This window comes from Opisthocomus hoazin, chromosome 1 (assembly GCF_030867145.1).
Source record: "Opisthocomus hoazin isolate bOpiHoa1 chromosome 1, bOpiHoa1.hap1, whole genome shotgun sequence".
NCBI lineage: Eukaryota > Metazoa > Chordata > Aves > Opisthocomiformes > Opisthocomidae > Opisthocomus > Opisthocomus hoazin.
In genome coordinates this window covers 18794746-18809858 of record NC_134414.1, presented here as the reverse complement: position 1 = coordinate 18809858, position 15113 = coordinate 18794746, and the positions used below count along the sequence as shown (strand labels likewise).

General features: G+C 40.7%; 1 protein-coding gene across 1 annotated transcript; it reads left to right on the top strand.

The window, feature by feature from the left end:
- The first annotated feature begins 444 nt into the window (after positions 1–444).
- MMP7 (matrix metallopeptidase 7) lies at positions 445–4816 on the top strand. The gene is made up of 6 exons (XM_009938522.2): positions 445–640; positions 1133–1353; positions 1460–1608; positions 3249–3374; positions 3903–4064; positions 4622–4816. The coding sequence occupies exons 1-6, from the start codon at positions 533–535 to the stop codon at positions 4642–4644; spliced, it is 789 nt and encodes a 262-aa protein (XP_009936824.1). The 5' UTR covers positions 445–532; the 3' UTR covers positions 4645–4816.
- The last annotated feature ends 10297 nt before the right edge of the window (positions 4817–15113 follow it).

Genomic DNA, 15113 nt, shown 5'->3' with positions numbered 1-15113 from the left:
AATTTGAATCAGAAAAATTACCTAGACAGTGTTGTGCATGCTCCCTAGGAAATGCCAGTAGTTTCAGTGAGATAGCACTCCAATCTATCTCATCTCTGCCTCTGCATCAACTAATACAGGCAGGCTGTCTGACCGAAAGGCTGTTGCAAAATGCCGTTGTGTACAAGGAACCTGGGGGAAGCGCTGTGAGAAGTGATTATACAGTAACTGTACTGATGAAGTTATGGAAAGTGAACTTCCCTATGACCCTGTGGTTTCGCTACTGGAACACCATGAAAAGAGAGCCAAAGCTGGCTGCTAGCTGTGACATGACATGAACAGGGAAGTCAAAGGAAAGACTTGCTTAATGTGCTTTCATTTACATTACATTGGAATAGTGATGACATTACGTCAACACCACCAAAAGGTGAGTCACGTATGAAGTCGCCACTTGAGGCTATCCGGATCTATATAAGCATTTTAGCTGTGGTCTTGGGAGACAGAAGGCTAATCCCTTTCTGCTGTAGCAAAGCTCCTCGGCAAGCTGGGCACGATGCAATACCTCCTACTTTGTGCTGCCATCCTGCTACCTGAGAGTCTTGCTTTTCCAGTACAACCTAAACCAGAATCATGGAACAACACAGACTCTGAGAATGTAAAGGTATGTTACCGGGGGACAATGTAACTGCATTATGAATAACTTGATTTTTGATTCAGCTTCTACAGTGCTTTCCTATCTGTTTTCATTATCTTCTTATCTTACATTAAAACAACTGTTTTTGCAGAGGTGACATAAAACAATTTAAACTTGCTGACTAGCTTAGATAATCTAAGTCTCACTTACAAAAGAGACTAAGTTCCAACTGGTAAATACAGCATGTAATTTTTTCAAAAAAATGTTATGTATACTACTTTGGAAGGCTGCAGGTTTGAATGGTCAGTGAATTGTGTTTACTTAAAAGGGTTCCTTGCTTCCAGTGTTTTGGTGTTATTTCAACTCTTCTATATATGCTAATCTACACTACAGAAGAAAAAGTGCATCTAAAACTAGCCATGACTCCAGGATGATGAAACAATTCAATCAAATGAAAAATGCAGTTACCAAAAGATCACAGATGTACGTATTAATTTTTATTTTCCTTTTCTTCTTCAGGCATATCTTGATACATTCTTTCCACTTCTTACAAAAACAAGCCTAAGCTTAGAAGAGAGGATTAAAGAAATGCAGAGGTTTTTCCACCTGACTGTAACTGGAAAATTAAATGCAGAAACAGAAGAAACAATGAAACAGCCCAGATGTGGAGTCCCCGATATAGCAGATTACAAAACATTTCCTGGAACTCCAAGGTGGAAAAAGACACACCTGACTTACAAGTTAGTGATGTTTCAGGTTTTTTGGGGAAAGGGGTTGCTTTGTATTTAACTATGTGGGTTTTATTCACATCCTGGATGACATTGATCTGTTTCCTTTTACTGCCAGGATTGTCAATTATACACCTGATCTACCCCAAAAGAAAGTGGATGATGCAATTAGAAGGGCTTTTGCAGTATGGAGTGACGTAACTCCTCTGAAATTCCAAAGAGTGTTCAACAGACATGCAGACATTGTGATTGGATTTGCACGACATGGTGAGAATACCTGTCTTTTTTAAAATGCAGTGGTCTACATTTGACTCAAAGGATGTATTTTTACGTCACAGCTTTAAGAAAGAACAAAGAGTTTGGAATTATTCTGAAGTCTGTACAAATTTTATATTCTCTTTATCATGCCACCAAATTTATATATTATGATTCAGTTTTACTCCTATGAAACAATTAGAAAATCCTTTCAGAGTTGCACCTGTGAAATGGAGGAAGAAATCAGCTCCAGAATGAGACGCCTTCATTTAGATGTTCAAGGGTCTGCCTGCCTAGATAAATTGTGCAAACTAATGGGAACAGATCTGTAGAGGAAAAGAGCTGGTTCTGAAGATCCAGCCTTCGCAGGCTGGATTCAGGCATGTTCACAAAGGTTTACTTTGGTCTAGATCTAGTCTGGTTCCCTGGACTGAACAACCTTTGGCAGCTGAGGTGTGTTAGGTTTGGCCATAGAGAGTATCTTTTTGTTGATTTTCTTCTAGAACGATTCCCTTTGGTACACTCCAATATTGCACCAAGGTGCAAGTGAAAGCATGGCAAACGCAAATGACCAGTAGAGTCACTTCAGAAGCTCACTTGTAATCCAGACTAATACATGAAAGCAGCCATACCTTTTCCTTGTGTCTGGAGCCTAAACTGACTCAACTTAGCCAAACTAAGGTTTGCCTACTTTAAGGTTAGCTGACTTGTTCTCTAGATCCATTGACAAAATTTACTAGATCTCCATTGACTGTAAGTGAAGATCAGACACCTGGCTTACAAGTAGATGACTGTATACAAACACCAAAATGTCCCAAGCTCACGCTTCACTGACAGGAAGTGTATTATGTTGCCATGAAGATTTGACTAATGTACCAGTCAAAGTAAGAAAGGATCCTGCAAGTTAGAATGGGTTTTAATCTCTCATCACACACTAGGACTCTTCTGCCTGTGATAGCCTTGCCCCAGGGTTCATCCACACGGTCTGGGGGAAAGGACGTAGAATGGCATCTGAGTCCTCAAATACTCCTCAGTCAAGTCAGAGGCTCACTAAGAGGTAGGGGGAAATTTTCAGAGCTGGTACGCATATACCATCGTGTCAGCTCTTGCACTCTAGGTATGAAACGGTAACATTCTATGTGCAGTCATAGAAATAGGTAATAGATTGTACCCCAAGGCTGGGGACACATGAACTCAGCTCTTCAGGAACATGGTTATCTACCCCAAATCATCGTCTTCCACTAAAATCAGTATAAGTGAGAATGTCTACAACAAATGTTGCCCAGCACTTCCCAACACTGAAAACGTTCGGGTGCTTATAATGCTGTCAAGCATCAAGTATTTATTTTGAAATAATCCCTGATTGGTGCCTCAGACACACGTTTCTGACAGAAGCTCAGAAAAAATGTTCTTCTCTTTTTGAAACATGTAGAAGCCTGAATTGTCAAATACAAGTTTTGAACTTCAGTTATGAATTTGAAGAGTGTTTCCTAGCCTTGTTCCTCATTTTTACAACATTGCAGCCATCATAGGATTTTTTTAACGATTGCTAACGAATAAAATTAGCACAAACAAGCAGCACTCTTCAATTTGCTGCGTTTAAACATTACAGCTGATACCATCCGATGACATTTATTTCTTTTCAAATGCAGAGCATGGTGATGGATATCCTTTTGACGGAAGAGGTAACACACTAGCTCATGCATTTGCACCTGGGGAAGGGCTTGGTGGAGATGCTCATTTTGACGAAGATGAAAGGTGGTCGGAGTTCAGTCAAGGTAAAACCCATATGTGTGTATGAAGGGGAAAGGCAAATATTGTACATGGTAGAAGATCCCATAGGACATGCCTTCCATAACTCTTCATGCTTCAGTACCATTTCAGTACCAACATTTCTGTTCTTTTCAACTACCCTTCTAAGCACTTGTACTTCATTGTTGTTAGAAGCTACATAATGCCTGTTTCATTCGTATTTTAAAAATATTTTCACAGGCTAAACAAGGACTGTGAGCCTCTGCTTTCTACATAAATTGTGAAAAGGTAAAATGACATGCGTGTAGGATTAAGGTTGACTAAAAGTAGAGTCAGAAAGAGACTCATGGTCTCTAGATGCGTATGCAAGGGATCAGTAATGTTTTTATCAAAATACTATAGTTACATGAGAAAGTTCAGTAATAACTGATCAAAACTCCAAGGTTTCATTCCAAGGGAATGAAAGACACAAATTCTCTTGCTACTTCAATTCTTTGTATGTGAAAAAGAAATGGCATGCCTTTAACATACTTTTCTGTGCTTCTGTGCTGCAGAAGTTAATTTGTTCCTTGTTGCTGCTCATGAATTTGGCCATTCTTTGGGACTCGCTCACTCAAATGTCCGTGGAGCTCTGATGTACCCTATCTACTCATACATGAACCCAGCAACCTTCAGACTTTCAGAGGACGACAGGAAAGGAATTCAGAAGTTATACGGTAAATTTACTATAAGATTTGATTTTCAAGACAAAACCTAATGGGGTACAGGTTTCACTACCTTCCCTGATTGCAAGGGACTCATTATAATGCCAAAGAGAAAGCAGGGCAACAAACCTGGGAAAAACACATTCGTGTATACTATGTCCACTCTGTTCCTTCCGTAGCGTGTCCACACTGTAGCCAAGATGTGACAGAGCAGCAGTGCAGTGGCCTGGCACACTGTATTCCTGCACACTTACATACTGCCAGAAAAATCCTGTGGACCTTGCTCTGCAAATGAGCTGTTTCAGTGAGTGGGGCTACTGGCAGAGTAGAATGAGAGATACTATGCCACTTACCAAGTCAATGGGACAGTTCAGTGAAGGCAGAAATTATTCAGCAGTAGGAGTGGGGCATAGCCAGAATTGACACCATGGGGTAAGCTTTGACAGGTTTGCTTTTGTTTAAGGACCACCTTCCTCAAGGCATGCTACAGGAACACTAGGAATAAAGCATAGCTGTCTGCATTGTCCATTTCCAGTACAGTCTCTATGTTTTGTGCTTCTTTCCCACAGGGAAGAAGTCATCAAACTCTTGAAGAACATGCTTCAAAAAGACCAAAGATTTTACAACTGATTGTTTTGGTGTTCTGAAACAATTTTAATCCTCTTGCTAACTAAAATTATAACTCCTGGACTGCACTTTCTCTCTCTGAAATTTTATATTGATTTATTTGCACTTTATACAATTTCACTCAGCAATTAAAAAAACCTCAAAATTGTATACTCTGTTGTCTGATTTTTTTTTTCTTCTGGCATTTCACTAGGCCATTAAACAACTCCTGCACGTGTGATAGACAGACAGACAAATATCTTTCTGAATAGAGGCACAGATACCTAAAGTCCCTATGTGTATTTGCTGCTGGAGTTACAAACCCTGTTCCTGGCTTGCTTTCAATTCCCATGCATGTCCTGGCCTTTCACAGTACCTACTGCTGCCTCCCCAGAATCACAGTATACTTCCCATACAGCTCACATATAGAGGAGAATGTCACCACTGTGTTTCCTTCAGCATGGGCTGGGATGCTTTCCCAAAGGGAACAGTTCTTCAACTTCATGTCCTCCCCAGCTTGCAGGTTTAAGAAGCAGTGGACTAGGATTCCCATTGTCCTCTGTGATATTCAAACACCTCTAAGGTATTTTGAAATTTAAAAAAACAAACAAACATACAAGCAAACAAAACAAACAGGAATTCTCCTTCCCTCCTTTGGAAGACTAATCCCACATTGCCAGGAAACAAAACCAAGCACAGACAGGCACAACCATAGAAAAACTAGGATGTTGTCCTGGTTGCTGGAGATGGTCAGTTGCCCTGGGATTTTGGGCCACTCTGCTGCAGGGTGGGACGCCTGTCTTCCTGCCATAACTGAAGAACTGTAATGACACAGGAAAATGCATTCATGTCTTTGTCCCAAGAGAAAATGGCCATGCCTTCCTGGTTCTCTGAGCAAAGTATCACCTGAGAAACTTCAAAGCCCCTGCTGGGCTCAGTCCTTGGAAAAGCTGAGAAGGATGTGATGAGAACAGCTTACTTTGCTCACAGGCACTGGTCTACAAACACTGGAGATTTTTTGAATATTTAACAGGGTAAACTCCTGTGGGACCAATGGTTCCTCCATTAGGAGTTTTTTATGCTCCCTGATGGGGAGATAAGACTTCTACCTCAATGTATTTACCAAATGTGCACAAAGGTCTAGTTTCTCAAAAGCCTGACAGCATTTCCCAGCCTTTATCCAAAAGTCTTTTCCAGTTCAAGAGCTGCTGCCTGGTGATGGAAGGGCTCTGACTCCACATATAAATAGGCAGAAGTTTTGCCCAGTCCCAGGTTTGGTGCAGGACGCCTGAGAGATGGGCAACGTGGGACACAAGAAAGTAGTGTCATCTTCTGCAATTCAAGGGCCGGGTGGAAAGGAGGAGAGGCAGTTTTAATCTACCTGTACTCAGAAGACGCATGTCCTGCTTGCTCAGCCACCGGATATGTATGTTTTCTAGGATAGCATCTAAACACTAATACGTAAGCCAAGGTAGGCCAAATTCCTAGTCAAGTTTCTGGGTACCAGCTGATTTCTGGGGTTTGCTTCTCCTGGCTCCCTGGAGCTGGAAGGGATGTGAAACAATTTGTAAGGAATTAAAGTTGATTCCTCTCTGTCACATTGGGAAACTACCTTTTCATGCTTTCTTTCTGACCTCTTCTAAACACTCCCTTCCTAGTTGACACTTTACCTTCAAGGTACTGCAGCAGAAAAAGGATCTTCACCATCCATGGGATCGCCACTGCTCTGTATTTGCTTTGGAAGTGCCTCCAGTGATGGCAAGACAGCAGCCCTACAGCTACCTCCTCCTTAAGGAGAGGAAGCAGCCAGCTGAAGAGAGGAGGAGAAAGAGTTAGCGCTCCTGATCTGTCAGATGGACAGCAGTTTATTCCATAAAGAATTCCTGTTAGTCCAGTCCATCTAACCTAGTATCTGCTGCAAGAAGCAGCGTCAGGTCATGGGATAGCTGAAATAAGTCACTGACTGAGACATCCAGAGTGTCAAGGATGGGGTATGAAGCATGGTTCCTTCAAGTGCTTCCCCCTCAGAAAGGTTTCTCACCTCTGGTAAGACAGGAGTTTGAAAACACTCCCATCAGTTACTGGACATTTCTTCCACATGAAACTCATAGATGAAGTAGCTAGCGCTAAGTGGATATTATTCTGAGGGCAGAGATGTCTTGAGGTACGAGAAAAACAGGAAGTCCCAGAATAGAGGGTCAGATCCCAGACTGCATTAAAGACTATAAAGAATGATACTAGTGAGCTTCACGGCCTCCGTGGATGCTTGGCCACCTTGGGTTGACCTGGGGGGTCCTGGAAAGATGCAATGTTCATAGCACGTACCCTGTTCTCCTTGCCAAAGTCCCCACAGGGAACCTAGTACAAAAGAGAGACATGCCATGCTCTTTATTGAGCTCAAGTCACTCGCTAGGGCTTCTTAAAGAGAAAAAAGACGCAGCAGACAGACATCCTCAGAGGGAAAGACTGTGCAGAAAGAACCATTCCTAAGGACACATGTGACAATCCATGCACCATGCTGGAGGAGGCACTGCACTGACAAATGAAGAAGGTATGAGAACAAATACTTGACTGAAAGTAGCAGATCTTTTTTCTAGTGTACACTTAATTTCCGTAAGAACCGATACAAATGGGATAAAACTCCGGAGGTGTACTCCTAGGAAGACTGTCCTGACAATGGGACACATCAGGGAGACAGCTTCCAGCAAGCACAGGAGCTGACTGTACTGCAGCGGGGCCAGCAGACGGTGGGAGTGAGGTACTCTTGTGTCTAGAAGAAGGTATCTCTGACAGGCAGCAGCGCTCAGCTAGCATCTCCACAGCATGTGAAATGCAGTAGGAGCCATGATTTTTGTCCTCAGAGAGGGCAAAGTTGCCACTGATGACCTGTCGGCACCATCTTACCTCTTGCCGAGCTCCTGTTGTGCTTCCATTCGCACACTTGCCCCCTCCTTTGGGGCAAACGGCTGCCGTGGCACTCCTCACCCCGCTTACTACGCGTGAACTATGCAATATCTGCCTCCATCTAGCGGTACAGCTCGGCAAACTGCACTGGCTTTACACCCTGTGGTAAAGTGCACCTCACAAGCCCGCAGCAGTTATTCTGTGTGCCACCGTTACAGGAAATCAGGGACAAAAGCAAATTTAGCATGGGTGCTGCTGCCTCTTCCTTCTTGACTTCATTCTGCTGCATTCTGTGTAAGTTTTTACATGCTCTCCCTAGTACATATCTGAGGACATTTAACTGCATTAGGTCACTTAAATTACATCTGCTCCCTCTTCTTCCATACAGCAGAAGAAGTGGGTAATCACATAGTATTTTGTTTTGGTAGAGCTTTGAATTTTTGTTTGCTTGTACTACTGTTCTTTTAAACAAAAATATATTTAATTGCAGCTTTGCTGTTCCAGATAGTACAATGAGCAGCAAATGAACTCTGCCTTGGGGAAGAAAAGTGTTAGCATTTCTGATGGGTCCATTGACCATCCACATATAAAGGGTAAGCTTTACTCCTTTTTTTAAAAAAAGTCATGGTTCCTACCCTAGAGAAGCTATTATTGGCACGTACCCAATTTTTCAGGTACCCTGAGCCTACTCCATCAAACACATGGTGACATTCGGAGGGCAAAGTCGATATGCATGTGATATAGTTGTACACAAGAGATGCACAGGACCTGTAGGAAAATGTTAGTTTTAATTCACACTGCACTGTTGATTCTACTTCATCTGCTGTCTACTAAAATTTTAAGACAAAATGCATATGTTTGGAGAATTTTAATTGTACCATTGATTATTTTTTCTTTCTCTTTAGAAGTGCTTATAAATATAATTGTTTTACATAAATTTATCTGAAAATATAGATGTATGTACAGATTAGATCTGATTAGTATAAATTGAAAAAATGTCACATGTTGTTATATTCTTCTGAATAAAAGCACAGCGCGATGCTCTAGCTCTTTTTTGTTATCCAGATTTTAAAAATTTATCATTTTATAAAGTTTTGAAACAGTTTGTATATCCAAAGGCACCAAAAGAAGTGATGAAGCTTGTCATTTCCTGAGCCGTCAGAAATACTGCAGGAAGAGTCCTTGTCTTTTCTCGTCTGCCTCTGTGAAACACAGCAGAAACAGCATTTTACGCAAAACACTAGCAATTTCCAGTTTAACTATGTACTTTACCATTTCAAGGTGAGTGAGAGGGACTTCTCAAAGCTCCTTTTCTAGTTTTAAGTCACTGCTTTTTCCTTTCACTTTAATCTCATTACATAACATCTCTCCTTTTTAGATATTTTTAGATTTTTTTTTTAAATTACTGTGTCTGCATTGTCTCCTCTTTTCCTTGGTGATTGTACCAGTGTTTGGCTATGTTGGAGTAATGCGCATTCGAACATAACCTCAGTTGTTTCTCTCAATCTATGACTTCTGCTACCCAGTGAAGGAGAGTCATCCTCAATCCAGAGCTTCTCTGTGAAATGTGCGACGATGCCCTTGGAATTAGTTTCCTCTGTAATCCTGGAAACTGAAACATTTCACTAGCCAAAAAAAGCCAGGCAAAAGATTATACTGGTCATAGAGACACCTTCATTTATCTTTTAATTTATTCATTTCCCCAGTGAAGAGCCTACCAAAAAAGAGAATCAATAGAAAAAGAAATATAAAGACAGTGCATCAGGAATTAAGTGAGACAGTCGTTTTGACATTGCAAGAGTGGATTCAGAGTACCAGATAAAACATCTCAAGGAAAGAAATACACCTTCAGTTTGAGTTCTCAGCTACAGGAAACATCTGGAGTACTGTGTCCAGTTCTGTGCTCCCCAGTTCAAGAAAGATGAGGAGCTACTGGAGAGAGTCCAGTCCAGCGGAGGGCTATGAGGATGATGAGGGGACTGGAGCATCTCTCCTATGAGGTAAGGCTGAGGGAGCTGGGCTTGTTCAGCCTGAAGAAGAGAAGGTTGAGAGGGGACCTTACAAATGCTTATAAACATCTTAAGGGTGGGTGTCAGGAGGATGGGACCAGACTCTTTTCAGTGGTGCCCAGTGACAGGACAAGGGGCAATGGGCACAAACTGAAGCATAGGAAGTTCCACCTGAACATGAGCAAGAGCTTCTTCCCTCTGAGGGTGACGGAGCACTGGAACAGGCTGCCCAGGGAGGTTGTGGAGTCTCCTTCTCTGGAGATATTCAAGACCCGCCTGGACAAGATCCTGTGCAGGCTACTGTAGGTGACCCTGCTTCGGCAGGGGGGTTGGACTAGAAGACCTACAGAGGTCCCTTCCAACCGCTACCATTCTGTGATTCTGTGAAAATGGTCCTCCAACACATGAAGTTACAGTAAGTCCAGCTCTAAAGTTTATACAGCAGCCTGCAACTCTTCGTTTTCCATATCTCCATGTCTGAGAGCAAAGAAATAAAAAGTAGAGGTCATGCCAAGAACAGTACGTGCTCCCAGAGCTTTGTTTTCTTTCGCAGTGAGGTATTTCTGCATACAGTGTTAACAGTGACATTCAGTGGATCTTGCCTGATTTCACCACATGAGAATCCAGTCCTGGTGCAATATTATTGATAACTCCCTTCACTTCCAAAAGAGCCATCATTTTTGAGGAAATTCCTTTTATTTTATAATCTTAGTGCTTAAAAGTTTACATGGTTCAAATACTGTCTGAACAAATTCACAGAGAAAAAAATCCATAAAATGATTAAGTACAAAGCCTCGTGGACTTCCTGACCTACAAATTCCTAAAAGCTAATACATTTTTCAGAGGAATTTCTACTGTACGTTTGTTCTAATATTATATTCTTGTCTAAGTGGTCCTGACAGGAAACCAAACATTGAACCACACAGATGTTTTTTTGGACCCAGTACTGCTGTCCTTATGTTTGACTCTTTTTTTTTCCTTTCTACTAAACATATCCTTAAATCCATCGAGCTTTTTCAAGATTTGCAGTCTGCCCAAGTACTCTCTGTTACGCTTTTTTGTAAGGTTATTTTGCCAACCATATATTTGTCTGGCTATTTAACAACTGCCTATCTCACTCCTTTATGAATAATTCTCCATTTTCTTTCTCACTTATATACAGTTCCACCATCTAAGGCCCTTTCTCTTTCTCAGATGAATAATAACAATATATATTTGCCTTTACTGGCTGCTATTCCTAAGAGAAACAAGGGTACTGCCCTCATCACCCTGTTGCCTGTGATACATTCAGATCCAGGGAAAACCCTGCCATCAGTCAGCTGAGCTCACACCCCAGTTCTGTGCAGGAACTTGGCTTCGCACAAAGGCTCCTGTTGTTTCAGCTTTTAATTCTATAATGGGGCTTAATTGCTACATACTCTAGATGAAGACCAGAGATACCTGCTATTAACAGGGGAATAAGGTCTCTAGAGAATGAATTTAATGACATCAGCAGCAATTCCAGCCTTAGCAATGTGTATTAAAGCTGTCACAGGTAAAAACATCACAGAAATATGATGGGAAAGAGCTGATGAGCTGCAAAAGTATGAAGTATGGCCCGTCATAGTACCATCTCTTGACTTTTCCTTGACAATGTTAACTGGAAATTTCATCCAACCTGAAGATGGTTTTTTTTTCTGTTTTTGTACAGTCATATCTTCAACAAACACCACCTGAAGTAGGATGTTCTTAACGGAATCATAATTATGTTTTCAGTTTCAGCAATGTCAATCTGAAGTTGCTCCATTGACGTCAATGGAATTATTTTGGATTTATCTACAAGAATAAAAATGTTAGCAAAGGACTAGAGAAAATATTATCTGTTTTGATTATTGTTACAACAGGAACCACCACAAGCCAGAGAACTACAGATAATCACTGTTTGTTGGAAAAGACTGAGGAAAATTTTTGGGGGGTGGAAATTGTTACTGTTCTCTGTCAGCCCTAAAAATAAAGTTCACAGCCAATAAAACAAGAAGCAGAGAGAAAAGCAGCAGGCTGCTCAGTGATATCAGAAAATACAGAAGCCCATTCACATCAGAAAAACAGAAAACACTAGAGGTATTCACCTTGGCCCCATGAAGGGATTTGACAGAGCTCATATACTGAGTGTATTGAGATATTTGTTATTTCTTGTAACTCAAAAAATAAAGTACCACCAATTAAATGTTATGGGAGATGTTAAATGAAGAAGGATGTACTTTTGTTACACAGCAAATAACTCTGTTGTAGAATTTACTAACACAGGATATTCACTGATGGTGGAGACGGAAATTCATAAATGGATTCTGGAAGGTTTAGACATACAGATGTAGCCTAACAGGTATTAAAGAGCATGATGGAAAATGGTGGCTCGCTATCTTGGTGAATACCAAAGGAAGCATCAACCTAAATTTACCCGGTTTTGCTAACATTGCCAATCTTGCTATAGGCAAAAGGAAATACCCTGGCTGCAGTCCCATCAAAGAATTGCTATTATTCCAGATTTAATTATTGTAGAAAAAAAAGGTTGGGATGGAAAAGAAAGTAAAGAACACTAATACAGAAAAAGTCTTAATAATGATATAGCCCAAATGATCAGCACACTTCTTACTATTTACCCCTTTCTCTGCTTTTGTGCTCACCTTTCCCTAGGCCCTCTGCATTCTGTAGTTATCAGCATCAGTCTGAAGGAAGTGTTATGGTTAGTTTCCAGTGTCCCAAGTCCTTCCCAGGAGTTCATGATGTCTCTCTTCACTCTAGAGTTCATTTTTCATTGTGCTAAACAAAACAAATTACATTTTTAATAAATATTCCAGTTTTCTACTCAATCCACAGAGTCCTCTCCCATTCATCAGCATTCTTCTGAATTTGTAGGCCCCAGAAACTGAATTATTCTAGCAGTCATTTATAATGTCAAATAAAAAGGTGAAAAAAACAGATAACCACCATCAACCCCTCTGTCACGTTAATTTGGCAGAAAAATAAACCCCCTTGCATTCTAACTCTCTTCACCGGGGTGAGAGGCTAGGTGCGGCTCGGTTTAAATTCTGAGTGATATCCAATTTACCACTACCAGTCCAGTCGCGTTTAATATGTATATTAAACTACCACGATTCTGGATACACTAATAGCAGTCTGCACCTTCAGTCCAGTCGCGCTCATGAACTAGCACAGCCATGTTTGGTCACGTTCAGTGAGAAATTGTGACAACTGGCTACTTAAACAGTGCAGTTTTATTTGTGCAACAGGTATATAGGGTTTTTTTAATTGCCGGTGATAGTGACTGTCTGCAAGAAAGCATGTGCAAATATAAAACGTGTGAAAAGGTTATAAATAACACAGCCTGGCTATAGACATTAGGGAGTAACTCTCTAGAGATGGGGATATATCTATGTATGTAACATAAGGATGTGGTAAAATGGTAATACTTCCATCTTTCCCTTTTGAAATGATAGGAGCAACTCTGCAGTCTCCCCAGAATCTTTTCCATAGAATGACTACTGTTTAAAAAATTGAGATAGAAACTGTTGGAATCTAGTTCTATTTGCGTAAGGATTGCATGAGTTTTACTCTAACATTTTAGTTACTGCCTCACACTGGAAGGTCATGTGTAGACAATTATCTACCAAGACTTCTTTGACTTTTTCAGAATCATTGTCCTGCTATTTAGGCACACCATCCTGCCCTAAAAGCCATGTCAGTGTGAAAGGGATCTGTGGTACTACTATGGGCTTTCTCTAGATGGAGCTTTGCACTCAAAGCAGAGATACCTAGGAGGAAAGTGAGGTAGTGCTGGAAAAACAGTTTGCATTCAACACCAATCTACCCAGTTCAGGCATAACTTACAGAACACAGTACATTTCTAAAAGCATTTGCCCCTTTCATTAACTGCTGTTTGTGCAAAAAGTCTGAAGAGAAACTGGAGTCTCTAATACTAAGCATCTTTTATTTTCAATCGCAGGACAGTGCCATGGTGGCATTCCTGATTACATACTACTTCTCACAAATAACCACTCAGAGTTCAACTATTACTCTGAAATCAATAGTTACCTGATAAAGAAACAATTTATTCTTTATGAAAATGAGCTTTGCAAAAGATCAAACACAATGTTCTCATCATTTGTGATTGGATGTGGTATCAGAAAGAGCCTGAATCAGGACTGTCCCATCTTCCCTTGAAAGAAATCGGCCAAATGATGCAAAAATCTTGCAATCGCTAGAGGTAAGCTTTAACAGAAAAATAATAAATTAGAATAAATGAAGAGTGCATCTAAAGAATGCAACCGAGGATGAACTCTTTCTCTATTTGGTACTTTCAGGAGCAGTTGATTTTATCCTAATTCAGAGGTCCAGCAGAAATCATAAAACTATATCCTAAAAATTTCCATTTCAGTCCATTGGTTAGGAAGACAACTCACTGTTACCTGAGCTCAGATATAGGCATATTAACTGCTTACTGATGTCTAGAAATAGTTGAAATGAATTCCACCATTCCAGTTCCAGAACTTTAAGTGGATTCTCCAGCTGAAAACACTCTGCACAGTCATCTTCAGGTCATCACTAAAATCTTTTTCTTCTATATGAAAAAGACTGGGTTTAGGTTGTTCCTAAGTGCTTCTTACATGGAGTTCTTTTGCTGAGGCCCTGTTCTCCTCTTTGTCCACTTGGGTGACCTTCTACTCTTAGACTGACTCGAAGTGTAGTCTCACATTCTTTACAAAATTTGCAGTATTCAGTATTTATAGTGTAAACTGGAAATAATTCGTAACTGGGTCAAGCTGGGGATGTATCAGTCCATGGTAACATACAAGCACATGGTAAAATGGTAACATTTCCATCCTTTCCTTTTGAAGTGATTGGAGCAACTCTGCAGTGTCCCCAGAACCTTTTCCACAGAACTACTAATGGTCAAAAAAAAGAGATAGAAACTATTTGAATCTAGTAGGGATGAGAAGTGACAGAGTAGAGAGGAAGATCAGGAATCTTCATACTGTCAGGATGGAAGGAAAAACCTAGATTTATGATCAAGAGCTCCAATAAATGGAGCCTGGAATAACTCAGAATAGCCATTCCCTTAGATGAGAAGTGCCATGGCCAAGGACAGGCACACTGCCACCAGGGGCTGACCCATAGGGTAATGTGAGCCATAAAGGAGCAACGAAGAACATCACAAGGAAACCTTCTGCCACATCCTAAAGCTAATCAGTGCCAGTAACACAAGACCTCTTTCATCGTATTAGACAAGGAAGCTCAGAAATCCTGCTACTGCTAAGTGTCAGTTGGGAAATGCTACAGCTAGACAGACAAAAGAAAATAAGTTGCTGCCGAAAAAGTACATTCAAAGTTTTCTCATTATTATCGTACTCTTTATGACTAGCAGGGCCTTTCTTTCTCATGATGACTACAACAACAACTCATAGCAGTTAAGAATGAAAGCCAAAATTATTGCAAAATACATTAAAATAACGCATAGTGTTACTTTCATGCTCCCAGTGTTGCTCTATTTTTTTTTTAATTTGCA